The 27880-nt window shown below is 38.3% G+C and overlaps 1 protein-coding gene across 2 annotated transcripts; it reads right to left on the bottom strand.

Annotated features, from left to right (window-relative positions):
- Nucleotides 1-224: 224 nt before the first annotated feature.
- LOC132111820 (vam6/Vps39-like protein) lies at nt 225-22798 on the bottom strand. 2 transcript variants are annotated; one of them, XM_059519433.1, is made up of 24 exons: nt 22225-22798; nt 21163-21228; nt 20993-21057; nt 20793-20835; nt 20299-20393; nt 17925-18020; nt 17750-17842; nt 16796-16979; nt 15412-15532; nt 11508-11628; nt 11287-11416; nt 9018-9160; nt 8798-8938; nt 7742-7883; nt 7100-7186; nt 6074-6147; nt 5787-6003; nt 4618-4746; nt 3506-3608; nt 2872-2917; nt 1796-1945; nt 1469-1603; nt 1059-1150; nt 225-314 (listed from the first exon to the last, which is right to left on the bottom strand). In XM_059519433.1, exons 1-24 carry the CDS (start codon nt 22295-22297, stop codon nt 236-238), a joined length of 2625 nt encoding a protein of 874 aa, XP_059375416.1. In that variant the 5' UTR covers nt 22298-22798; the 3' UTR covers nt 225-235. The 2 variants fall into 2 exon arrangements, with proteins under 2 accessions (XP_059375416.1, XP_059375415.1); XM_059519432.1 differs by having other exon boundaries at nt 17925-18023; nt 22225-22797.
- Between the last annotated feature and the right edge of the window lie 5082 nt (nt 22799-27880).

Raw genomic sequence — 27880 nt, 5'->3', positions numbered from 1 at the left:
GATCAAGCTTTGTGCATCTAGATCAGAGTAATGCACCTCACAAATCTGAATTTAGTCTCACTGTCCATAGTTTTTTTTTTACTTTGGAAGTTGATTTATTTTTATCAGTCAGACGTGCCGGCTTTTCCATTCCACTGGAAAGAGTGGGAGAGAAATAGAGAGAGACTGGTTTCCTTCGATGTTGTTTTCACACAGACGCTCTCTGTGCTCAGCGTGTTTGGTGTTGCAGGTTTGACTACTCCACTGGACACACGCTGCGGTCTTTACAGCAGAAGTAGTGAACCACCACGCCATTTGGATACCTGGCAAAGGCACTGAATACGAAGAGGACACAGAAATGTAAATATTCACAGTGAATCCCTCAAACATTCCCTACATCATAGTAAACATTAATAGAAAGAATCTGCACACTTGAGCGGCTTGTTTTTCAGACTCATTCTTTAATAAAGAGCGACAAGCTTGAAGAGGTGAAGATTAAAAAAAATAATAAATTCATGACTCATGAGTGTTATTAATTACTCCCACTATGGTAACACTATCTCTTCTCTGATTGGTGGAAACCTCTTCAGAATTACAGAAAGCAACAGTCATGGTCTGGAAGCAAAAAGCTCCATTCATTTTATCCATAGTGAAATAGATTATTAACAATAACTTATAAACCTTTAAAGGTTCTATTAAAAGGATAGTCCACCCAAAAATGTAAATTGTATAAGACATTTTTCTTTCAGACGAATACAATCAGAGTTATTAAAAAAGAAATAATAATGTTCAGGTTCTTCCAGGCTTTATAATGGCAGTGAATGGAGGTCAGGATTTTGTCATTTGTCACATGTAAGATTCTCTATTAAAATGCAGTTTACTCTGTTATGTCTGTGGTATTTAAGATGTGGTAATAAGGTTCGATTACTTGTACTTGTTTTCTTGTATCTTTGGCTACACACTCGAGGATGTACTTCTGCATCACAAAATACCCAGCTTGATTTGTGCATGGCGTAGACAGGTGAATGTGTTACAGAACAGAATACTGCAATAACGTGAGATATTAAGACGAAGCGCACCTGTTTCCGATCTTCTTCTTGCACACTCTGCAGGTTTTCTCATCTGTGATGACACACTTCACCTGCTGGTGAAAGATACGTTCCTCCTGCACCTGCACACAAACATTATTAAGTTACATTAAATTAAACATATGGGCCATTTTGGAGAGTAATTAGTTAGAATCAGTGATGCTTTTAAAGCCCAAAGTATACTTAGCTTTACGCCATCATACAGCTTTGGCCTTAATAGAACATTTTTTTCGTAGGATTACAGAAGCTCAGCTGTGTTTTAACATTGCATCTTTTCAAGTAACAAGCTTCTTAATCTGACAAAATGATGCATTCACCAGAACCTTGTTTTAAAACAATGAATACAGCTTCAAAAGTAAGTCTATAGCGGACTGAGTCAAACTGTTGAACAGTATTCGTACCCGCAGGAACTCGGCCTGAAGGAGGCTCTTCAGGACCTGGTCAAAGCGCTTCCTCCCAGCCTTCTCCTCCAGCACACTCTCCAGAAACACCTGGATCTCTCGGATCTGTGTGTTGGCTGGCAGCAGGTTTATAGTCTTATGAGAGACAGAAGAGAAACACAATGAAAGAACACGCCATGGAATCTGTCTGCGGTTTTATTACAGCATGCAGTATGTCAGTATTTCACTCTGAGACAGGTGAGGAAAGGAAACTGTCATGGTTTGGTGATAATGTCTTGAATTCCAGACTCAAATGTATATTTTCATGTGTTCTTGATGCATGCTCACTTTGGTGGTGTTTAGTTTGCTGTGGTGGAGCTGAAGCACTTTCAGGGCCGCCTGGAGGTTTGGCTGTGGCTCACATAACTCCATCTTTATGGGCCCGAGGAAGTGCACATCTGGAGGAGACAGATACATGCGCAGCAGGGACAGATACACCTACAGACAGACACAGACACACGGCAGCTCTGTTAACAGTAAACAAGGAGTTTCAGCACAAGAGGGACTGTTGTGTACATTTGCAGTTGACCACATTTACACAGTGTTTGGGATTGACATCTGTATTTACTTAACCCTCAGACTTCAAGCCTCACGTATCTGTGTGATAATGACTACAGTAAATATTAAAAGGCGACTTGACCGTAAAGTCTCATCACAACTGACACAACACAATCTGAAAAGTTACTGAGCTGAAAACACCTCGATTGAACGCACTGGGTCAGCTGGCCAATCAGAGCACACTGCTTTTTTAGAAGGAGGGGCTTTGTAGGAATCAATGTGTTTGCTATTAATAACATTATTAGCTCTCTCTCTAATAACATACTCTATTACACCCAGTACACAATCGATCTTTAAAAATAGCATCTTATGACCTCTATAATGTTTTTGCATTCAGTCTCTCCAGACAGCTTGAATGTTTATCTTAGTTCCTAATTTTAAAGATTTAAATTTAAGTAAAGAATACATTTAAATAAGTACAGCTTTTATTGGATATTTTAATATTTTGGGAGAATGCAATTACTGATTAAACTATATATATAAATTAAAAAAATGCAACAACAATTTTAAAACAAATGACACTGATATAACGGTTAAAACTGTAAAAACATGAATAATTTAAATCATTTAAAATGTATAGTATATAATCAGTGTCAATAACTAAATACTGTAATGATTTAGTGACAGTATGCAATCTATTATTCTGTATATTCAGCAAAGCAGAAATCCTTGTGGAACTGTTGCATTGTAAAAGATATAGTACAAGCCAGACTGCAGTTACTACACAACTTCTACTGTACAGTTAGATTGTGACAATAAAAAACAATTCAAATAAGACTGGTGAAAAGTCACTGAGCAGCACTCACATCTTTATTGCCGTTTGCTGATGGATCATAATGACCGTGGCAGTACCTGAGGAAGATCAGAACACAAAGATCAGAGTCTAAACACAAGGAGCATTACAGGAGAAAAGTTTAAATGGTATAAATAATGGAGTTTAAAGTCAGTTTCCCTTTCATTTAAACAGTCAAATGAAATGCACTGAAATTGGTTTCACATCTGAACTGAGCCAGACTTTAATTAGAGTTTGTAGTGGAGGACTTCTGAAGAAGCTTTTTGACAGAAACATAGAGGTTGACTGTAAAGTTCACCCTACAGAGCATCTGCACTTATCCCAATGGCCCCAATGTCATTTGCTATTATTGCTGCAACTTTAAGAGCCTACAGTTACGTTATACATCACATCACTGTGTTACCTACCAAAGCAGCATAAAACAATGACTTAACTTTTTGGCTAATGGTAAGCATAAACAATAGTGCAGCCTTGGTGGAGCAACTTATTTGACTTCCAACGCAGACAAACATTTATCTTTTTGAATAATGTACACTGATGAATAAAGTCAGGAATGTGTATTAAAAAAGTAAACGGTGTCCATTTTGATTTCATGCTGACTTTGTGATAAAGAGCAGGGCTAGGGATGAGTAAAGAGCGACACTCACTCTTCAGCCATACGTGTGTCTTTGAGAATGTGAACGTAGATGAAGAGAGCCTGCTCATGTTTCCCCATACGACCCAGAAGAAGAGCCCTCTCCTCCAACAGACCTGAGAGAACGAGAGAGAAGAGAGAAGGAAGAAACACAAGAACAGCATTTCTAATTGTTGTTCTAGATTTTTAGGGCCCAAGCCATTAGAGGCACAGGGGCAGGGCCCTATTGTTTTTCTAAGGACTCATTTTATTAATTTTATTTATCCAGGGCATTTTGGGGTCCTTAACATACTCAAAAACTCTAAAACAATTTGCACACATGTTGGAATCTGCGGCCTAAGGGCCAGGCAGAAGGTCACGGAGGGGTCACCGACAAGCTCTGTAGCACACACACCATTTCACAGTCACCAAAATTCATACATATAAAGATCTTATCAGAAGATCCCGAATAACTTTCTTGCTGACAGTCAGCACTCTGTCTTACAGGAAGTCAGCCATGCAACATGGTTTGTAAAATGCAGGCTCTGGATTTTGGTATACTCATCCTAGGGTTTTTATCCGATCACCCCCAAACTCGCTCAATATGGTCTTAAGACATTGAGGATGCAAAATTTTTATATCTCAAATATAATTTATATTTTTATATCTGCATTTTTCATGATTTTCTGATGCTCAGGGGCCTAACAGTAAATTATAAACTATCGGACATTTCAGCTGACAAAAGAAGGCTGTAATACTAAGACTGTCCACTACATGGAGTCACAGAATAAGAATTATTTTAACCCTCATCTTTCTCCTGTCTGTTTCCATCCATTATAATGACATAAGTACATAGATTCAGTTGAAATGTACTGTACTGTGAATACAGCTTTATATAATTTCTTTACAAATGATACAGATTATCAAAATCATTTAAAAATTCTTTTAGATCATTCAAAGTTTTATGTATTCTTCCCTCTATGTGTATGTATTTGTTAAGTAACCCTTTCATTGGTGTAACTCAACATCCAGACTGCCAGAGTTTTAAATGCATATTGCCAGCTCCTTTATGCCACCGGGTGGCTTGGGCCCGTCATCGCTGCTTGCAGCTATATTTGTTGTAATGTCTCTGACCTGTGGACTCACCATCAAATGGGAAATCACTGATGAGTCTCTCTGGTTCATAGCTGATGGAAACATCCAGAAATGACAGAAGCTTGTTCCTATACTCTCCCAGCTCTCCTGCCTCCTTTCCTGCAGCTACAGCTGGAACACCTGGATATAGTCAACAAAAGGTGTTCGGCCTTTATTTCATCTAGATGGAAAGTTTTAGTTTTAGACATGTTTATGGATAATTTGTGTCACAAATGTTAAACTACCATTCATCTTTACACAAATTATGACTCCCTTTCAGTTGTGTTATAATTTCCATCACAAAGAACAATCGTGTCGCTAATAAAGGGTTTATTCAAACCTATAGTTCCAGTGAAGAGCAAATTATCAGAAAATAAAATTTTGTTGACTTTACTTAATTAAATGAATGTTTTGGTGGCTTAATTAAAAGTAGCTAGGTAGAAGAAATGTAAATGCCAAATCAGAAGTTGAAGCTATTTTCATGGCAAGAGCCGTGTTATACATTTTCTACTAGCTACACAGTAGTCACACAAATACAATAAAATAAAGCCAGACACAACTAGCTTGCATTTTAGGCAAAACTGAAATGATGATAACATAACCATTAAAAAGTGACATGCTTTAAACAGCACAACCCATCTGTCAAAGCACCTGACATGTCAAACACACCATATGAAATTGTATAATTATGCTTCTCTGAATAATTTAATATAAAAGTGTTGTAGCTTTTTGGATATCTTGGGTTCTGCACAGTAGCCAATGCCTTTATCCCCTCAATGAAAATGTTTTCAACTACTGTGTGATGTCATAGTATATAAATTACCTAATGCTAAAAATTACTATTAGTATTTTATAATTTGCACTGATTATGCATTTTTCTAATAATTATACAGTTTGAAGCACTTCTGTCTGAGAATTAAAAATGACTACCAAATATATATATAAAAAAGAAACTACTAGTCAACACAGATTATGGTTCAGTGTTCATGACCTCTGTATAGTTTCATAGACTGCTGCATATAGACACTGAATTTTTACTTTTAATGATAAATTGTCCCAAGACAATATTTTTTCTGTTGCATCATTATTGTGTTACTTGAGTAGGAATTATATTATTGTTACCAGCAGCACTCCAAGAGCAGCTCGGATAAAGCAGTGTGAGTGACAGCTGCGCGTCTGACCTTCAGGCAGTGTGTTGAGGTACACTTTCATGAGGCCTTGCACCTTCTCCAGGTAGAGCTGGATCAGAACATTGTGGAACTCGGGGCGTGTCTCGTCCCACATGTAAATGATGTGCTCCAGGTACGGGATGGCCAGCTCCTTGAAGCCCTCCTTCAGGAAGTTCAACACCTTATCTCTGGGCAGAGTCTCCACTTCTGTCAGGTCCTCAGTGAAGATCTGAAACAGAAAAACCAAACTCAAGACCTTCAAAATTACAACACAGTACATATAAATACAACCATCTCACCTTCAGTCCATCCTCTGGACAAATCTTCAGAACCCACGGTGAAAACTCAAATATGATGTCCAGGTTCTCCACACCTGTAGAAAGAGACCAATGCATGCAAGTGGTGAGCTGGATCATTTGTCTTTCAAATCAACATATTGTTGATCTAGTCAAAAAAGACGAATGTTACTTATCAATCAGAATCAGTAGACCGGTTATGCATTTACTGCATTTTTGGGAAAAATCAGTGAAATGGAGAGCTGAGAGTACTACACTTTCATTGGTAGCTGAAAGAATCTAATTGGTGAGAATATATACTGAACAATGTTTTCTTATATATATATATATATATATATATATATATATATATATATATATATATATATATATATATATTTTTTAAGAATTATATATCAAATAGGCCTATTCTTACTAAAAAAACAATGACTAAAATAAAACATTACTACTAATACTATTGTAATATTTCGCTGTAAAACAACATACTGAAAAGGAGTATTTCTGAAAATGATTTAATAAAAAAAAATTACATTACGTTTATAAACTTGCAATCCTAGCATTTATGGATGTCTTTCTTTTCTTTTCAAGCATTAAACCATCAAATTTTTATTTTGCCGACTGGTGCATGTTTACAGATGCATGTTATAAGCAACCCAAAATCAGAGCAGATGGATTTTGTGTGGAGCAACATTAATCATGATGTTGTGAAATGCTGAAAACATGGATGGATCATGTGCTGAACACAGTAAATAAACACAGTGCCATGCTTCACTCTGAAACATGCACTGCATATATTTACTGAAGTCGCAGCCTTTGCTATTTGATAATTGCACTAAGCCATATTGCTAAATGATCTACTGAACTTCTTCATGGACTGTGAACATGTTTAAGATTCTGGCTCACTTCTTGACCTTCAGGCAAAAGAGTTATACTAAATAAATCCTAAGCTTTAATGTGTACAATCCTAATACACAGTGTGTTTATTATATTAAATTGTATACATGCAGTAGTTGAGTGTGGTCATCTCACCCAGCCTCTGAAGATACTGAACAGTCCTCTCATGACCCTTCAGAGGAGAGTTGGCTTTAGTGGACTGATCCAGCAGAACCTGCAGAGCTGGACAATCACACTTCTGTAAATCTACTGAACTGAATGAGGAAGATTATTAGACACAAGACTATTCAGAGAACATACAGTGCAAAACGGCATCCAATTCATTAAAGTAATCATTCGGTTTGCATGGACTTCCTCAATAAGCATTCATAAGTTTTGAATTCATGTTAATAACTGAATTTGTAAGTTTACAAATACCGTTGCTAATAAAACAACAGAAAACAACTGCATGAGAATACTTGCATTAAATGTGTATATTCATGAAAGTGATGTTTAAATAATTTAAAACTGTATAAGTTCGTTTGACTGCAGAGAGGGTTTATTAGGCAGTCTGAACACGGCCTGGTCCTCATCATCTCTGCCGTGAGACATGACATCAACAAAACAGCTCAGGACCTGATTAGAGCATCTCTGTAAACAAGAGCTGATCAGAGCCCTGCTTGAGGACACCCACAGAGATTACACTCCTAATGGAGATTACTCAAGGACACATTAACACTCAAATGATAAGCCTGAAGCATGTTCACAGTGAGCAGGAGTTGAGAAGACTGAGCGCACCTTTCTGGTGAAGGCCTTTTTTCTCATAGAGGATGATGAGTTCGCTGTATTTGTGGGCTTTCTTCAGCACATACTCGCTCTCCTCTATGTGACAGTGGTTGTTCTCCAGACGCAGGAGAGGCGACACTAAAGCTACATTGGTCTGCAGATCAAAACAAAACAAAAACCATTCTCTACATTCACTCCTTTACAGTAAATCGAGAAAAACGAGATGTAACTGTAGAGATCTGTCTCCTTAAACAAGAGCTTCAGGCATCACAACCAAGTACTTATACATTCATATCTCATCTCTCTCATACGGACTTGTTTAAGTAATCATTGACTGACTGAGAACAATTAAGAGCAAGAAGCATTTCAAACACAAAGAAAGAGAATTTGAAAATTGTTTGATACATTGAATTTTTTTTAAACAGTCTTAAGTAAAATATTTTTTGAGTTCATGATACAATTATCTAAAGAATTAATCACACCTTACAATCTTTAGCTTTGGTTTAATGTAGTAAATTTTATATAAAAATATTGATAAGTAAGCTATCAGAAAAGTAGCAATCTTGCAGCATCCAATTGATCACAGATACATTCTGTGATTCGGTTTATTATTTTATTTTCTGACATGTTGGTGTTATATCTTTCACTTGGATGTTATAAGTTGCACTGAATAAATCCAGCTGGATAAAACACAAACTGTGTCTGTCTTCATTTCAGGCTGCAAAGCAACAAAATGTGATTCTTTTAAAGGGGGTGATTCTTTTCTATACTCACTGTATGTAACAGTTCAAAAATTTAAGGTTCGTAAGATTTTTACATCTTTTTGAAATATAGTATCTTATGCTCACCAAGGCTGCAATTACTTGGTCAAAAAAAAAGAAAGGAAAGAGTTAATAAATAAACATGCAAACAGTAACAATATGAAATATTAGAATAATTAAAAAAACTGTTTAAATATATTTTAAAATGTAATTTCTTGCCGTGAAAAAAAAAAAGCTGAATTTTCAAAAGAACAGCATTTTATTTAAAAAGGAAATATTCAGTAAGAGAACGTTCTGAAGGCCTTACGTGGAGGTAACATTTTAGGAGAGTAGTGTCGATGATCTGAAGGAGCTTCTTGCGGCTCTTGATGGTGGGGGTCCCTTCCACGAGAGGAGAGGTGGTGGAGGGGTCCGAGTCGTTCAGCTGCTTCACTAGATGACTGCGTTTCTATTAAAAACATAAGAGGGAAAACTGTAACAAGATGATTTTTAAAAAAAAAAACACTCCGTATGAAACTGCTGGCTACCTGCGTCAGGTAGTCTATGAGGGCCAGGTGGGCTTTCTCCAGCTCGGCTCCAGACAGCGCGGGCAGAGGGTTGGGGTAGTGCAGCTGTTTGCGGTAGTCAGTGGGAAGAAGGTCTGGATACAGTCCAATAACATGCGTGGGATCTATAAAAGAGACGAGAAAAGCAGCTTTTTATCATCCTGAAGTCAATAGGGTTTTGTTTAAATGTCTGAAATGAGGTCCGTTAAACACAAGCTCAAGATATTTTCACCTTTTATTCTATGACATAAAATACATCAGTAATACCAACTTGTGATTTTATTAAAGCTTTTACTTGTGTTGAAAAGCAAGGTGCCTAAATGTAAGGTTGTCAGAACATTAAACATCACAAAACCAAACAGGTAAACTATTCAAACTACTAATTCTAACTCAAACCTTTAGTGAAAATGACATTTCTATCATCATGGACAAAACATGTAAGAATCATAAATCTTTGTTGGCCGCAGAGTTTATTTTCTGCGATAATCCATACACCAAAACTACAGTTTTTTTGAAGGAATCAGGGTGATGCAAACAAAGTTTGGCCTTCAAAAACACATCACCACTGCAAGACTCTATGATGCACACATCTTTCTTTCCTGGTCCAGTGGCACTCTCTAGTGGACTATAGGGATATGCCGGTATCAAATTTTCCTGTTGCGGTTAATTGATAATGCTTTTATCACGGTATACGGTATTATCATGGTATTGCAATTTTGTTTTAAAAAGTGGTCATAATACAGTATAACAGGTTAAATAACTTTTTTTTCTTATAACAAAATTAACTAAACATTTAAAACAGTAAAGCAATACAGAAAAATATATAAAAGTTAAATGTTTTACACATTAAAGTGCAAAAGAACTATAAAAACCAATAGGTATCACTTTACAGTAAGACCTCAAGGCAAGTTTATTTATATAGCATATTTCGTACACAATGGTAATTCAAAAAGAAAGAGAAAAAAAAAGTCATGAAGAAAAATAATCACACAAATAAAACAAGCAATTTAAGAACTTGAAAATGAAAATGATTTTAAAATGAATTTAAGACAGTTTAAAAATAGAAAATTATTTTACATAAAATACAGTGCAATACATAAAATATAGTGTAATCAGTTCGGACATCACATAGTGCTCATTCAATAAATGCACAGCTAAACAATGAACAATAACTACATTTGCTATAGATGTTATTAATCTTTGTTAAAAAAAGTACTTAGTTCATGTTAGCTCATTAAATAACACAGTGGCAACTTTCAATTTTAACAATGTGTTATTAAATATTGGAGTACCTAAGATTAATGAATGTTCAGAATAATTTTTTCATTGGCAGTTTATGTTAACTAATGAAGCCATAATGTAAAGTGTGAATGAACAATAAAAGATCAAAACACTTTCAAACAATATCTAGGGCATTTGTAGTCCAGATTAAAAAAAAAAAAGAATGTTTGAAGATAAATAGCCTATTAAGTCTAAATATTTCAGTAGTTGGCACTGTAATAAACACCATAGGGAAAACACAAATCTGAATGGTTATTTAAGATTATTTTTATGTTTACAGGGTAAGGGCTGCATTTAGCGCCATCTGCTGTCAGAGAGTGAATGTGCTTTCATTCAGCGCGTCTCTCACGTGTTCCTCCATGTGCTTCTCATGCGTGCTTGTTTACATCAGAGCGCATGCGCTCTTTCCAGCAGCATACAGCGGATGTTGTGCATTTTAAGCAGCTGATGGGAATAATAATCTTAAAATGCATTCCAAATTCTGAATAATTTGTAATGTATATGTATTCACAGTATTTAGAAGTGCCTACGATAACAATATTGTGCATATTAATCACCGCAATATATCGCATTACCGAATACCGGCACAAGTCTAGTGGACTATATGATGCAACTCAGCCTCAGACTGCCAGTTCAAGCACTTTTTAGTAAAGGAAATACATTACAACTCAATTTATATACTTGGTATGCCACTAATGAACTAAATAAATATATGAGATTGAAAATAGTTGGATTTATTGAAGTAAAATATAGAAACCTTCAAAACATACTTTTACAGATTTTTTTTATTTTTATGAGTAATTAAAATGGATGGAAAATGTATATGAATTTCAAAAACATAAATCTTAAATTTAGTCCTACATATTTATTTATTTATGTATTTGTTTGTGTGATGTATCACACACTGGACAGTCTTTCCATACTATTCTGTCCTCATTAGTTGTGCAGCATCACAGCTGTATGAACTCACCTGTGCCTAACTTAGCAAACACCTGCATGGAGTCGTCAAAGCGTTTCTGACAGAACAAGTTGAAGGCAAACAGGTTCTGAATGTGATGGATCTGTTGTCTCTTGTCTGCATCTGAATCATCCTTCATTTTCTGAGGAAAGACGAGAAAAAAACAAGGTCAGTGTATGAGAACACTGTGTGCCCTGCGTTCAGTCTTTAGGGGATGTTAAAAAGTGTCTCACCGCTAGCTGAAGCGCCAGCTCAAACTGTTTGTCCTGTAGCAGCTGTCGTATCTGGCTGGCTATAGAGATGGGCACCAGACGCCAAACAAAGTGATTGCTGGCGACGTACACCACATTTGATCTGTGGAATTAAAGAGGGAAAGAAGGAAGAGAGTCAGCACATTCAATAAAACATACCTTAAGTAAATCCTAAAGATTTAATTTTGATTGGTTGGTGTGATCAATCACGAGATAATGATCTGGCCCTTCATGCATTTTGATCAGAGTATGTTTCTAGCTGCAGTAGAGACGTTCACAACCTGCACATGCAATTGTTGGATTTAAAGGGATAGTTATGGAGGTAAATCAGTAGCTAAACTCGAGAGGTTGAAGATCTGAATGTGAGAACTTGTCATATTAATATTTGTATTTGTAAGTAAAAATTTACACTCACACTTCTAATGTGGAAAGCTGAACCTTTCTATTTGCACACACAGAAAATTATCAAAACACCTGTGTTTGACATACACAAATCTTTACAACATATTTACTTCAGTTTGAGTCGGCACTTACAACCTCTCAGATCTGGCAGTACAAGTTCAAATCCTAGCGCTCTGACTTTTGCTACTCCTTTTGCGGTATTCCTGTTGCAAAACTCACTTGTGCACTTGTACAGTTGTGGCCAAAAGTTTTGAGAATTACATAAATATTGGAAATTGGAAAAGTTGCTGCTTAATTTTTTATAATAGCAATTTGCATATACTCCAGAATGTTATGAAGAGTGATCAGATGAATTGCATAGTCCTTCTTTGCCATGAAAATTAACTTAATCCCAAAAAAACCTTTCCACTGCATTTCATTGCTGTAATTAAAGTACCTGCTGAGATCATTTCAGTAATCGTCTTGCTAACTCAGGTGAGAATGTTGACGAGCACAAGGCTGGAGATCATTATGTCAGGCTGATTGGGTTAGAATGGCAGACTTGACATGTTAAAAGGAGGGTGATGCTTGAAATCATTGTTCTTCCATTGTTAACCATGGTGACCTGCAAAGAAACGCGTGCAGCCATCATTGTGTTGCATAAAAATGGCTTCACAGGCAAGGATATTGTGGCTACTAAGATTGCACCTAAATCAACAATTTATAGGATCATCAAGAACTTCAAGGAAAGAGGTTCAATTCTTGTAAAGAAGGCTTCAGGGCGTCCAAGAAAGTCCAGCAAGCGCCAGGATGGTCTCCTAAAGAGGATTCAGCTGCGGGATCGGAGTGCCACCAGTGCAGAGCTTGCTCAGGAATGGCAGCAGCCAGGTGTGAGCGCATCTGCATGCACAGTGAGGCCAAGACTTTTAGAAGATGGCCTGGTGTCAAGAAGGGCAGCAAAGAAGCCACTTCTCTCCAAAAAAAACATCAGGGACAGATTGATCTTCTGCAGAAAGTATAGTGAATGGACTGCTGAGGACTGGGGCAAAGTCACATTCTCCGATGAAGCCCCTTTCTGATTGTTTGGGGCATCTGGAAAAAGGCTTGTCCGGAGAAGAAAAGGTGAGCGCTACCATCAGTCCTGTGTCATGCCAACAGTAAAGCATCCTGACACCATTCATGTGTGGGGTTGCTTCTCATCCAAGGGAGTGGGCTCACTCACATTTCTGCCCAAAAACACAGCCATGAATAAAGAAGGGTACCAAAACACCCTCCAACAGCAACTTCTTCCAACAATCCAACAACAGTTTGGTGAAGAACAATGCATTTTCCAGCACGATGGAGCACCGTGCCATAAGGCAAAAGTGATAACTAAGTGGCTCGGGGACCAGAATGTTGAAATTTTGGGTCCATGGCCTGGAAACTCCCCAGATCTTAATCCCATTGAGAACTTGTGGTCAATCCTCAAGAGGCGGGTGGACAAACAAAAACCCACTAATTCTGACAAACTCCAAGAAGTGATTATGAAAGAATGGGTTGCTATCAGTCAGGATTTGGCCCAGAAGTTGATTGAGAGCATGCCCAGTCGAATTGCAGAGGTCCTGAAAAAGAAGGGCCAACACTGCAAATACTGACTCTTTGCATAAATGTCATGTAATTGTCGATAAAAGCCTTTGAAACGTATGAAGTGCTTGTAATTATATTTCAGTACATCACAGAAACAACTGAAACAAAGATCTAAAAGCAGTTTAGCAGCAAACCTTTTGAAAACTAATATTTATGTAATTCTCAAAACTTTTGGCCACGTCTGTATATGCAGATGTGAAAGAGCAGAGCCGGGGGCGGGGCTTTGGTGCGAATGAAGATATTTTATTGGTCGATGCTCGACCAATGAACAATGCCAACAGTTTTCACTGAATATCCTTAGTTTTGACAGGATTTTAAAACACTGCATTCATTTTGCCATTCAGGTATTATCTGGTATACAAATAATGCAACATTATTCATATGTATATCCCACTGCATATTGCAGAGTAAACTCACTGTACCAGAGCATGCTATGAACTCACCGCCACATGGTCACGTGGTTCATGGGGCTACCAAGCTCAGTCCTGTTTAGTTAATTTGAAGAGATCATGGTACTAAATAACATGCGCAATAATTATGATCCACGAATGACCATTTGAAATATAACATTTTCTAATATGGATATTATTTATACTACGATAACTGTAGTATTTAGGTTTAAATTCCAGTGCAAAGAGGCACGCTTGAAATGAGAGGCATTTGGTGGCCAGAAAGATAATATTCATAAGCAATTCCATTGCTTAACCACCAGACTTGTTGATGTTTAATAAATACATGTATTTAGCTCTACTAGTTGCTAAAAACAGTATTTCTGGTCATAACTGCTTATATTTTAGGTTTTGCTGTTTAATGTACATTTAGACATTTTTAAACACTCGATTTTTATAAAACTAATTAATTAATTAATGCTGCATTTAAAAAGGTTCATTACTGACAAGCAAATTAGGAATTTAACCCAATGAAGAAGTAAAAATAATAAAAACAGCATTATGTTGCAACTTATAGAGGGATAGAGTGATATGCAGTGGGATAAACATATAATAATAATAATAATTCATTACATTTATATAGCATTTTTTCTAGGCACTCAAAGCACTTTACATAGTCTTTTACATATAAAATATGTTGCATTATTTGTCTACCAGATAATACCTGAATGGCAAAATGAATGCAGTCTTAAAATCCTGTCGAAGCTAAGGATATTCAGTGAAAACAGTTTGCAGTGTTTTACAAATAATTGTTACATATGCATAAAACACAAATTTCTTTCTTGGCAAGTCGCGATGGCTGGAGTTGTTCATTGGTCAGGAATCGACCAATAACATGTCTTCATTGGCACCAAAGCCCCGCCCCCAGCTCTGCTCTCTCACATGAAGTACTGAAGTAAACTGAAGTAAAGCGCGAAAGTAAATATGTCATAAACATTTGTGTATGTCATTTTCTTTGTGTGTATGTCATTACACACATTTGTAACTATTAATCTATAACTTCTAATTGTTTTTTACTTAAAAATACAAATATTAATATGACAAGTTCTCACATTCAGATTTTCAACCTCTCGAGTTTAGCTACTGATTTACCTTTATAGATAGTTCACCCCCATAGTTCATCATTTATTTCACCTTCATGTCGTTTGAATCAAAATCTTAATATCTTCTTTTTTCGTCCATACAATTAAAGCTAGTGAGCTCAAATCTAGTTTAATATTCAAAATATCTTCTTTTGAAGTCCTGCAGACGAAATGCATACAGGTTTGGAACGACACAGAGGTGAGCAAACAAGCTCATCCCTTTTAACCAAGACCATCTTCTCATATAGTATGCATCAGCGGGTCTATTTCAGTGGATAATAGGGAAAACACAAGTGGCAAAATAGAGGAACTCATTGATGGGAAAATGTTTTGATGTACAGGTCTGACCCAGCGGAGGTGAGGAAGCGTGGTCTCTGCAGCTCTATGCTCTGCACCAGCAGTCTGGGCTCAAGGGTGCGGATCTCCACATAGCGGGGCAGCACTGCGATGATGTACGGCGGCTGGTGCTCTGATGAAAGACACATGAACACAGACTCAGAAATGACTTGAAAAATCAGTAGAATGAGTTTAAAAAGGAAAATGTGTTCAAAAGTGCTGACAGTGACTGTACTCTCTTTATCAGAATACATTTTGTGCGTTTTGGGTGTTCTTAGTTTGTGGAAATCTGTGGATTTTTCTGCAGGCACAGATTCAATAATCAATATTAAAACAGCACTTGCATTCATTCGTTTCCATGAATCAGTTCGGATAAATTTTTAATGACTCAATTTTGTTTGTATCATCGCTCAGAAAAGGTTTGTGGAATGTTTGAAAATGTTTTAATAAAAATATATGTAGGTAAATATTGCTGCTATTACACTTGAGTAACTTTATATCATGGTAACACAATGTATGTCATGACATTGTTATTTTTTCGGGAAACAAGGTTATTATGTATGGAAGCCCGTTTCTGCCACTGAAAAAATAAAATAAATCAAGGTTATTGGGACTTTTTATCTCACAATTCTGACTTTTTTTTACACTCAATTGCAAGTTATAAAGTCATAATTGCGAGTAATAAAGTCAGAACTGCGTGATATAAATTAGCAATTTTGAAATTTTTTCCTCGGAATTGCAAGTTTATATATCGAAATTATGACTTTCTTTTTTTCTCACAATTAAGAGTTCATATCTCGTAATTTTGACTTTGTAACTTGCAATTGAGAGTTAGAAATTCAGAATTGCAAGCTATAAGCTTGCATTTCCGAGAAAAAAAGACGCAATTACCATGTTCTATTTTTTGTTTAGTTGCAGAAAAGGGCTTCCATAGTTATGATACCAAAATATTAGATAGCGGTGACATTTCACAATTCTCGAAACCAAATATGATAACGCATTTTATTTTCCTTTATTAAAAAAGAAATGGCATTCACTCATTGAATCATGTATTATTGCTATTATTATTATTATTATTAACAAACAGTCTATCAGGTGAAAGAAATTATATTATGTCAGGTGTGTTTTGCCACCAATTTGTTTTTGCTGAGCTATATATAGTAAGCTTGTGGATACTCGATTGTATGTGACATTTCAAAGTAAAAGTAAATGAGATTTTCAACCTTTTTTGCTCATTATTTGAGCAGGTTGATACATTTTTAACACAAATGTGAATTAAAAATAGCCATGTCGTTCACATGGTTTTATCAGAAACCGAACTCAAGAACAAACATGCTTGGCTAGTTGCTAATGAGTACCTGAGAAGCATGTTTGTTAACACTGCCATCATACTTACCCATAGCAACAGGAATGTCCGTCCAGTTAAGGGCACATTTCTGAGTGCAGATGCCTTCTTCGTTCAAAACAACCGTGAGGTCATCCTGACCCACTGCCACCTTCCCATCAGCCAGTGGGGCCACCAGTGGTTCCAGCTGTTTCCCTGTGGGGAACAGTTCTTTGACTGAGCCACGTCCATCCATCTGAAGAGAAAAGACACAAGATTAACCCGCAAAAAACTCTAATGTGAGTGAATATCCATATAATGATACATTCGGGAGAGAATCTGGTCTCAGCCTCAGCTGGCCCTCCCACAGTCTGCTCACTGTCAATCTGACATATATTGTAAATAAAACCAGAAAGCGGTAAGCTTCAATTTGGTTTTTATCAGTCTAATGGCGCGTTTCCACCGAGTGGTACGGTACGGTACGGGTCGGGTCGGGTCGGTACCCTTTTATTTGCGTTTTCACTGCCAAAAGTTGAGAATGGTACCAAAAAGCCGAACCGTACCGTACCACTTTTTGGGTACCCTTCCGTTGGGGTACCTAGCACAGTGGAACGGTACTAAAGGGTGGAGCTAGACTCACTGCAGAACGTTGATTGGTTGACAGAGAATCGTCATTTGCGCGTGCCGCAAGGGGAAAGACACAACACACGAGGCGCCATTTTTAAATTACAACAACGTCGCAACAATGTCGCCGCGCATGACGTCAAGCTACTTTCCGTCATACACCACGCCTATCAAGTGACGTTATCACTACTTTCTGGAATACACCACGCCTATCAAGTAAGGGTACTGTTGGCGGTGGAAACGCTAGCCAAATCATGGTTAACAGACCCGACCCGTACCGACCCGTACCATACCGTACCGTACCACTCGGTGGAAACGCGCCATAAGACAAAACACAAAACTTCTGACAAAACTGCAATGCAAACTACAATATTCATGAGAAGAAGTAATTTTTTTACTTACCCGGATCAGATAGTAGTCTCGTTTGAAACCCACACATATGGAGTTCTCACACCAAGCCATGGACTTGGGAATGTCTGGAGCGGTGACATCCCCCTGCAAAAGTGACCAAACATGATTTAGGCTAATCTTATGGTTAGCTACCAATATTTCACTTCTGTGTTTCCAAGCTCAAGACCTGTAATTCATGAAAATCTCTGTCCTTCCAGTAAAACAGCTGAATTTTCCTCTTGACTGCAACACACATGCGCAGTTTGGCCTCGCCTGAGCTGGACTGCTGAAAGAAAAAGAAAAATCAGATCTGAAGTTCAGAGCATTAATGGACAATTACATTCATCGAAGTGGCCCTAAAGTTTTTGGACCCCTCAAGTCACACTCAAGGCTAGGGGTGGGCGATATCTCGATATTTAAAATATATCGAGTTATTTTTAAACACGATATGGATTTTGACACATCGTATATATTGATATATTGTTTATATTTAATTCAGATTCCGCCACTTTGCTTGTTTGCCTTCTCTGTGATGTGCTCGCCCCCGCCTCTTGCTTTTGTCCCCTCTCCCGTCACGTGTAGAGAACTAGTCTAAAAAAAAAAGTTTCAAAAAAAGGACAACTGTCTCCATTATATGAAGATACTTCGGTTTTAAGGCGTAGGGCGAACAGCAGGCAGATGTCTACTGAAGGGCCCTATGATTTCCACAATGCAGAAAACTCGCACGGAACTGCGAAATCCAGTCATAAAAACGTAATTTACATTTTAACGTAGAATGTCACGGAATTTGTCAAATTTTGAATGAATTAATCAAAAGTAGGTCATTGCACTTACATCAAATCGCGATATGGACTAATATCTGCAAATATTAACCTGGAAAAGTCTATTTAAATATGAATCCTGCATGTTCTGCGTGTCTGTGTTAATGCGCAGAAGCGCATCTTCATTCATTAAACACACGGAAGCTGCGTGACGCTCGCGCTGATTTCAGCGTCTTTCCTCTCACTAAATAAAGACATGAAAACATGAGGAACATCTCCAGAACTGCACTGAGATTCACTTCATGAGCATCTGACCGTTTGATTTGAATAAAACTAGCGTCATATCACATCATAGACTGTAGTATCACATACACAGAACTGTAACGGTAAACCTGTCAAAATAAAAGTATTTGACAGAAATCTATTACTATTGTTCAGCAGAATGTAGAAAGCCCACTACTACTACTACTATTAAAATGAAACGAACATAATTTAAGGAATAATCACACAACATTTCTTCCATGTTTTATTTTTAATAGTAAATCCCCTTTACCAAAGAATTTATTAAAAATTTAAATAAAATGTATTCTGAGATCTGAGGTCTTATATCACAGTATTAATTGACTGAGAAGCGTTACTCGTCATTGGGGAATCCTGGAGTGTGACGTGAGGGGATCCCCAGTATTACAGCTCAGCGACGCACAAGCCATAACACAAAGTTACGGAAACTAAACAACCGCAAGCAATGTATGTCTTCCTTAGATGTAACGTTAGTTCTGTAATTCAGCATTGGGTAAAACACCACTATAATCTCCTTTGAATGCTGCTTACTTGGTAACAGCAAAGATGTTGAAATAAACATACGCACAATCAGCTTTTCCACATGCCCCGATAATCAAAACTTCTGCTTAGCGCTTGCTTAATTTCTGCAGATCAGTTTTTGTAACTGTATTACTTAATCCACCTGTTGCTTTGGTCTTCATCAGAAGCCGCTTGCACCACCTGCTGGTGAGCGACTGACAGCAGATGGAGATCATGCCTCTGTGCTCTACTGCTATTCCTGCAGCTCCCGGATGTGAAAGGGCCAATTATCTGCCGAATTTTAACCACTGAATTTGTGGAAGCGAATTTGGAAAATGAAATAAAATGGACCGAAATTTGCCTGTCGAATATTATACATCGTATTTTTTAACCAATTTAATATTTTGGAAGTGAATTCTGGAACGTGAATATTAATTATTGATTTTTTAATTATGAAAAGGTGTGTGAAATATTTTGAATTGAAATATTCACAGCTTAAATGAACAACTATATAAAATTTCAGGACCTAACAATGCAAGCCCTGGAAATTCAAGGCATTAAAATGCAAGTACTGTTAATGCAATGCATTATTTTTCAGTTACTGCTATTCAGCATGCTTTTTTGTTTCAAAGACATAAGTCATTATTTTACTTCCATAGTGAACTGACTTGACTGGAGTGCTGGATGCAGAGCAGGAGCCAAAATATCCACAACGCTTATATCCATAATATCCACTTTCTTAACTTCGGTTTTCTCACCATTGTCATTTTTGTTGTGTTTATTGTGTTATTAAGAGGAGAAGTGTGCACACATTCATAAAAACTCAGCTCAAAGCAGCATCAGTGTTTTCAAGAGTTTTTTTTTTGGAATATACTTTAAGCAACTGTGGCTGTGATTTTTGGTTGATATATGAATTTCTCTTCACATTCACACAGGCATCAACATTTCACAAACCCAAGTGTCATCAAATAAACAGGCCAGAGTGATTGTTTAACCTACCTGCAGGTCACAGGCAAACAGTGTGGCTCCTCTGGCTTTGGACAGCACAGTTATCTGCTGGAACGTGAGCAGGTCGTGAACGTGGATGTTATTCTCTGAAACAAAAGAGGGCAATGATACTACTGACACCAAAACTACACAGTTCCTTATGATACTTTACACTACACCACATCATTTTGATCTTTGATAGAAGTTCCTTAAATGCAAGCCACAAAGAAAGAATATGACAACACATAATGACAATAACCATGTTTAGGCAATACTGCGATTAACCTTATGTAAACCCAATATTGATATGATTGAGCTCAAAAATACATTATGTGTGGCATATGGCGATGTCAATTACAATAAACAGGCATGTAAACACCTCTAATCAAAACTATTCCACCCTGACCAAAGTGTGTATGTGCTTGCGCTTGAATCAAACTTTGCTAAATTATTGGTGCACATGTAAAGGTAGTCATTGAATAAATAAATCTGGTAAAAATACTTACCCAACAGACTAACCAAAATCTTGTACTGTGACACCACAAAAAGCTGAGAGAGGAAACAGAAAAACAAATGTTAGAAGCAAAAGTTAAGTATTATTCATGGATGTCACAGTGGAAAAACATAATGTTGTGTAAGTAATAACAGAGTTCGGGTCGACAAATAACCAATCCTTTAATGGATGGACTTCTCCATCTGTGCATACCTGCTGAATCTTCTTTGAGAAGTTCTTATTGGATTTCTCTAAAGTAACTTCAAACCTGTTTGTACCTGTGTTTAGAAAAAAAAAAAAAAGATTATCACTTAAACTTGAATAATCACTTTAACAAATGATTAATGCTAGATATAAGCACAGATGTAACAAAAACTACGCACATGCATCTTTCTTGATCCTGTACAGAAGGAGATGGCCTGGTTTGGTCCCCACAAGGAGCCAATCATCTGCAAACACAGTATGATTATCACACACTGAAGACACATGGCGAAGTTTTACAAATGAGTTCTTGGAGCTACTTTTGCAGTAGAATTCAGAATTAAGAGGGTCGGTTTTAGGTCCAAAAATTGCTAGACGATTTTTATTTATTTATTCATTCATTCAATAATTTATTTCCTCAATGTATTGGTAATGCAAAATGTTTTTTATTAAAGTTTTTTAATTAGTCTAATTTTATTTAGATATTTTTTATTATTTAATTTTGTGTGTTTATGTCATGGCCCACAACAAACTTTGGTTGGACGTTAACAGAAACCTTAATATCTCAACTAAGGACGGTCCAATCCAAGCTCTTTGGGACAAACACTGATCTCTACGGCACATTTCAGGACATGCACATAAAAAATACATAACTATTTTGCACATTCAAATGTCATGATAAAGATTGCTCAAAGTTTCACTTGAAATGGATTGACCTAAGAGACCTTAAAACAATCCTTGTTTAATCTAGTAGACATTGATTGGTTTTAAAAATCGCACACCTGCAAAATGGCATAACCTCACATGTGTTACATTAACACTTGGTTTAACTGTACTTTACTGATCTTTCAGTTCCCTGCTGGAATCTAATCTAAACACCTACAACCATACTATGTTTTCAGCACCTTGACAGCTGCCTTATTAATAAAACATCTGTTGTTCAGACAGTGGAATAGTTGTGCTTTCTCTGGCCATGACTCAAAACCTGATATTCTGTCAAACTAGACAGAGAAAGGACATTTGACCAACAAATATTCAACAACTAGATCCATATTGCCCAATAAAATCAGTCTATATTGAAATACTAGACGCCCATACCATATAGGCGGCTAAATAAAACTTGACACAGCCAGTTTGCAACTCACAAGGTTTTGAGATACAGTCATAATGAACAAATGAAAAGGTGCAAGCAGCGATACTCAATATATGAGTGTAAAGTTGTCTAAATGAGGAGCAGAACTGACCCCAGGCCGCCACACAGTCGATCTGGAGGGGTAACTTCTCCAGGATAGGAACTGGTTCGTATGCGTCATGCATACTGGAGCTCTTATGGTCGACCAAACTCGCGTAGATAAATCACCCAGAATGATAAGACACCCTGACAACCGTATAATCTGCCGGCAGTTGACAGAACAATAGTTAACAAACCGAATATAAGAAAACCAGTGCTGCTCAACAGTTATTTAGATGCTCGACTCTTGTCAAATGTCCCAGATTTGTCCCACTCCATCCTTCTTTAGTCCCGTGTACAAACTGAAACTCTTGTGTTGTGTTGTTAAAGAGTCATGAGCAGTTGGCTAGTATGTAGCTTTCATATCTCGCCCTCTAATCTCGCCAAACACAGATCCGCGATGCTCAGATTCCGGGTGTGTTTCATCCCATTGCCCTGTGCGATGCTGTGGTCTGTTTCGGGTTTTGCTGTCCGTTGTTTTGAGCTGATATCCCGCAGGATTCGGTGTTTGACAGCTAGCAGCGAGCTGCCTGTGCTGCGGGAGCTTCACGCAGTCGTGATGACTGGCGAGCACGTGACTGTGAAAGCTCGCGAGAGTTCCATAAAAACTACACATGAACGGCCATGCACTCGGATTCCACAGATGATTGACCTTCCACACATAAATCATACTAACCTTAAAATGCTCTGAAAGGAAGTGTAATCTAAAGATCTTGTGTTTTAATATATTTATTTAATTTCAAATATTTATTAAAAGTATTATTTTAATAGGATCACAGTTTTCTCAGTTTCTCACAGTGAGTCAGTGTGTTTGGGACCCACTGGTGTAAAGTGCTTGAGTTAATGTACTTAAGCATGTTTTTGGCTGCTTTGTAGTTTTACTGAGTATCAAAGATATTCGTAGCTTTCACTTTCTAAGTTGTGACTTAGTGGTTAGAGAGTTTGACTCCTAAGGTTGTGGGCTCGAGACTTGGGATGGCAATACCACGACTGAGGTGTCCTTGAGCAAGACACCGAACCCCCAACTGCTCCCCGGGCTCCGCAGCATAAATGGCTGCCCACTGCTCCGGGTGTGTTCACGGTTTGTGTGTTTTCACTGCTGTGTGTGTGCACTTTGGATGGGTTAAATGCAGAGCACAAATTCTGAGTATGGGTCACCATACTTGGCTGTATGTCATGTCACTTTTTCTACATTTTTTAATAAGAATGTATGCTTTACTCCACTACATTTATGATGAGTAATGCCATTACTTGTTACATTTTGCATGGCATCTAACAGCTATGAAAGTGATATTGCCATCTACAAGGCACTGAAGGTACTATATCTTGTGGGTTTTGCCCTTAATCACCCAAAGTTGTCAAAAAGGCTACTTCATGTAAATGCTTGTGCATTATGATTTTACATGCTAGTGATTAGCAGGTGTTTCATACTGTATACAAGTCAAAATCTGCTAAGGAGTAATTAAATGTAACAAATTATGTAAAAATTCTCTTTTATTAGAAAATCTAAATGAGAAGATAGTGGTCTACATTTTATTAAAAAAAATCACCTGTCAATTTCAGCAAATGAAGCACAAATTGATTCTCATGCATATATATTTTTCCAGTCATACAGCACATGATTGTGTGGTAAACGTGCAGTTGTTCATCTCCACATCCTGTCCAACTGTTTGTGTTTGAGATGTTTTCACATGTCTGAGGAAATGCTGCCGCTGTCACATATCTGGATAATCTCATCAAGATGATGATGAAGTAGATATGGTATATATATTGTAGATATACCAATCTGGTACTCTTCAAAAGTTTGCTACAGTGCCCCAATGAGATTAACTGCTTTTGACAGATCTAACTTAGGAGACTGAAGCATGCCTGATAAAAAAATAATAATAAAAAAAAATAAAATAAAATAAAAAGTGCTGCCAAGTGAAATTCAAATCAATCTGATCAAGTTACCTCTATCTTCTATATTTATTTTTATGCATTTAGCAGCTGCTTTTATCCAAAGCACCTTACAGTGTATTCAGGCTATACATTTTTTTTTTAATCAAGAAGAAACTAGAACAATCAGTAGTCAATCATCAGCCCACCCCCTCACACACACACACACAGGACTTCAAATCAACCACACCAACTGTTAAAACTCCCATCTTCTCACACCTCCTTCAAGCAATCTCTCCTACACTTTTACCAGCTCTCACAAACATCATCAATGCATCTCTCCTCACTGGCACCTTCCCCACTGTATTCAAGCAGGCATGGGTAACCCCACTGCTCAAAAAACCTACATTAAACACTTCACTTACAGATAGCTACAGACCCATCTCTCTCCTTCCATACCTAGCGAAAACCCTCAAAAGAGTTGTTTTCACCCAGATATCTTTGTTTCTTTCAGAGAACAACAAACTGGATGCTAACCAGTCAGGTTTCAGGAGTGGCCATTCAACGGAGACAGCTCTACTGTCAGACATTGAAGCCCTGTGGAGTCCAAAAGCTAATTCCAAATCAACAGTTTTTATTCTGTTGGATCTATCTGCTGCTTTTGACATGGTCAGTCATCAGATCCTACTGTCTGCCCTCTCGTTACTGGGCATCACAGGGATAAACCTGGCAAAGACTGAGCTTCTTGTCTTCCCTGCCACTCCAACTCTACAGTATGATTTCACCATCCAGCTAGGCTCTTCTGCAATTACTCCATCAACTTCAGTCAGAAATCTTGGTGTAACCTTTGATGATCAGCTGACCTTCAAAGACCAAATTGCAAAGACTGCTCGATCTTGCAAGTTTGCATTGCACAACATCAGAAAGATAAGGCCATTTCTAATGGACCATGTTGCACAACTTCTTGTCCAGGCCCTTGCCATTTCTAGGCTAGACTACTGAATGCTCTTTTGGATGGACTTACATCAAGCACAATCAAACCTCTACAAATGATTCAGAATGCAGCAGCATGACTGGTCTTCATCATAAAAAATAAAAAAAATCATTCTCTTATTTATTCCTTCACTTTCTAACTTGTACTTATTTGAACAATGTCTAAAATGTGGTATTACAAACACTTCCTTTGTCTGTTTTTAAGAAGAATCGCTTTATGTATCCCCCAATTTTAAGTCGCTTTGGATAAAAGCATCTTCAAAATGACTTAATGTAAATCTAAAATTCAGTACAATATACCACTGTGATGAGTGTGAATGGGGCCAAGAGCCATGGGAATGGAGGGAGGCCGGTGGAGTAAATGATAATTAGCGATACCTGCACCACTCACTGGTCTCGAGTCCCATTGAGGAGCTCTGTAAGGATAAAAGGAGGAGTGACGACAGTGAAAGACGAGAGAGGACCAGGCCTGGGCCCTGTTTTAGAAAGGAGGTTAAGTGAAAACTCTGAGTATGTCAACCCTGAAATGAGGGAAACTATGGGTGTTCCATTTCAGAATAAGAGTTTTTTCAAACTGTTGAAAGCAGGGTAAGTCAAAGGGTAAGTGTTCCTGTAGCTCAATTGGTAGAGCATTGCACTATCAACCGCAAGGTTGGGGGTTCAATTTCCCCCGGGAACACATGATAGGTAAAAATGTATAGCCTGAATGCACTATAAGTCGCTTTGTATAAAAGCATCTGCTAAATGCATAAATTAAAATTTAATTAAAATTTAAGTCAAGCCAGTTTCTGAAAACAAGGTAACTTATGCTACGGGTCAGTTACTGTGGTGACATGGCACAAAAAAAAAAAAAAAAAAAACAGAAAAAAAAAAAAACACAAGCCATGTGCTCATTGAAAAACAAAGTGTCACCTGGCCACCATTATAGTGTCCCCGTCCCTATACTCGGGCATTAGGACCCACACAGACCACAGGGTGAGCACCCCTGCTGGCCTCACTACCACCTCTTCCAGCAGCAACCTAGTTTTTCCAAGGAGCTCTCCCATCCAGGTACAGACTTTAGAGTTAAGTAGCTCTAACTTAACAAATAAACACAGAGACACATGTTCAACGTGTACTCTCTAAGCATGACTTTATTAAAGTGCTTGGTTTACCACTTCCCCCACCTAACCACAAGGGGGCAACGTCACATCATATGTCATATAAAATCAGGGAGGGAAGTCAGGATATTACAGCTGTTAGAGCCTGAAACACTGCCAACATTTCTAGACAATTTATATGCCACTAGAGATGATGGTACTGCCACAGACCCTGAGAGATATCCGTCGTTAGCGTAACGCGACGACAAGGAGCTCCCAGCACGGGACCTTGAGAAAGAAACCAAGGATCTTTCCACATGATCAGGGCGCGATGACACCATCGTGAACTCAAGATCGTGTGAAATGGATTTCCTCGGGGAGAATCCCTTGGATCTGAGCCACCACTGTAGAGGTCTCACGTGCAAGTGGCCAAAAGGTATCACCCCAAACTCTTGATGTGAGCAAGAACGACATCTCGATGCCGAACTGCCTGATGTTCCGATTGAGCTAGAATTAACCAATCGTCGATATAATTCAGAATGCGCATGTCCTGAAGTATCAGAGGAGCTATAGCAGCATCCATACATTTCGTGAATGTTCAGGGTGACAGTGCTAGACCGAACGGAAGAACCTGATACTGGTATGCTTCGCCCCCGAAAGCGAACCTCAGGAACTTCCTGTGTTGAGGGAGGATCGATATGTGGAATTAAGCGTCTTTTAGATCTACCGTTACAAACCAGTCCTCACACCTGATTTGTGACACGATTTGTTTGAGTGTTAGCATCTGAGCTTGTGAGAATTTGAGCTTCCCTACAGAGCGGTTGAAGAGACGCAGATCTAAAATGGGACGCAATCCCCTGTCTTTCTTTGGAACGATAAAGTAACGGCTGTAATATTCTGACTCCCTGCCCGTTCTATAGCTCCCTTTAGCAGCAGAGTTTTTACCTCCTGTTCCATGACCAGCGCCTGCTCGGGGCCCACCACTGTGGTTAGAACCCCTCTGAACTGAGGAGGAGACAACCTGAATTGAATGGCATAACCTCTCTCGACTGTGTGCAGGACCCACTGAGACACATTGGGAAGATGTTTCCACTCCTCCAGAAAATCAACTAAGGGAACCAGCCTCTCGAGGCTGGTCTCTGGTCGAATATTGTGAGTGACAGACACAGTGCCCTGTAACGGCACACCGACAGGGAACGACTGGTCTGAACACTCCAACGCGGCCTGCTTGGCAGCAATGACTGTCCTCAGATCAGCCCTGCCCCTCGAAGACCACGCCGGAGAGCGTCCCGCCTCGTCCTTCCAGTCTCTCTGTGGGGGGGGGGGGGGGGGGGGGGCAGGCACGAGACGCGATGCTCTGCTTCTGTTGCACTCTCTTTGAGGAGCTACTTGATGGCTGGGGCTGCCCTCGCCCAGCAGCCCCAGAAATCTTAACTTTGAGCGGGATAAATTTATGAAAAGCGGCAGACTGTTTCTTCTCTTCCTCGAACCTCTCAGTGACAGATTGTAATGCCTCACCAAAGAGACCCCTAGGAGAAACCGGGGCATTTAAAAGAACAGATTTTTCTCTCTCATTCATTTTAGACTGGTTTAACCATAAATGCCTCTCCATGGCCACCAGGGCTGCCATAGAATGGCCAATAGATCTAGCCGTCTCCTTGGTGGCCCGGAGAGAAAGATCAGCAGTCTGCCTCAATTCTTTAATAATATCAGCTGAAA

The sequence above is a fragment of the Carassius carassius genome, chromosome 31, assembly GCF_963082965.1.
Source record: "Carassius carassius chromosome 31, fCarCar2.1, whole genome shotgun sequence".
In the NCBI taxonomy this organism is placed as follows: domain Eukaryota; kingdom Metazoa; phylum Chordata; class Actinopteri; order Cypriniformes; family Cyprinidae; genus Carassius; species Carassius carassius.
This window is presented reverse-complemented; position numbering and strand designations above follow the sequence as displayed.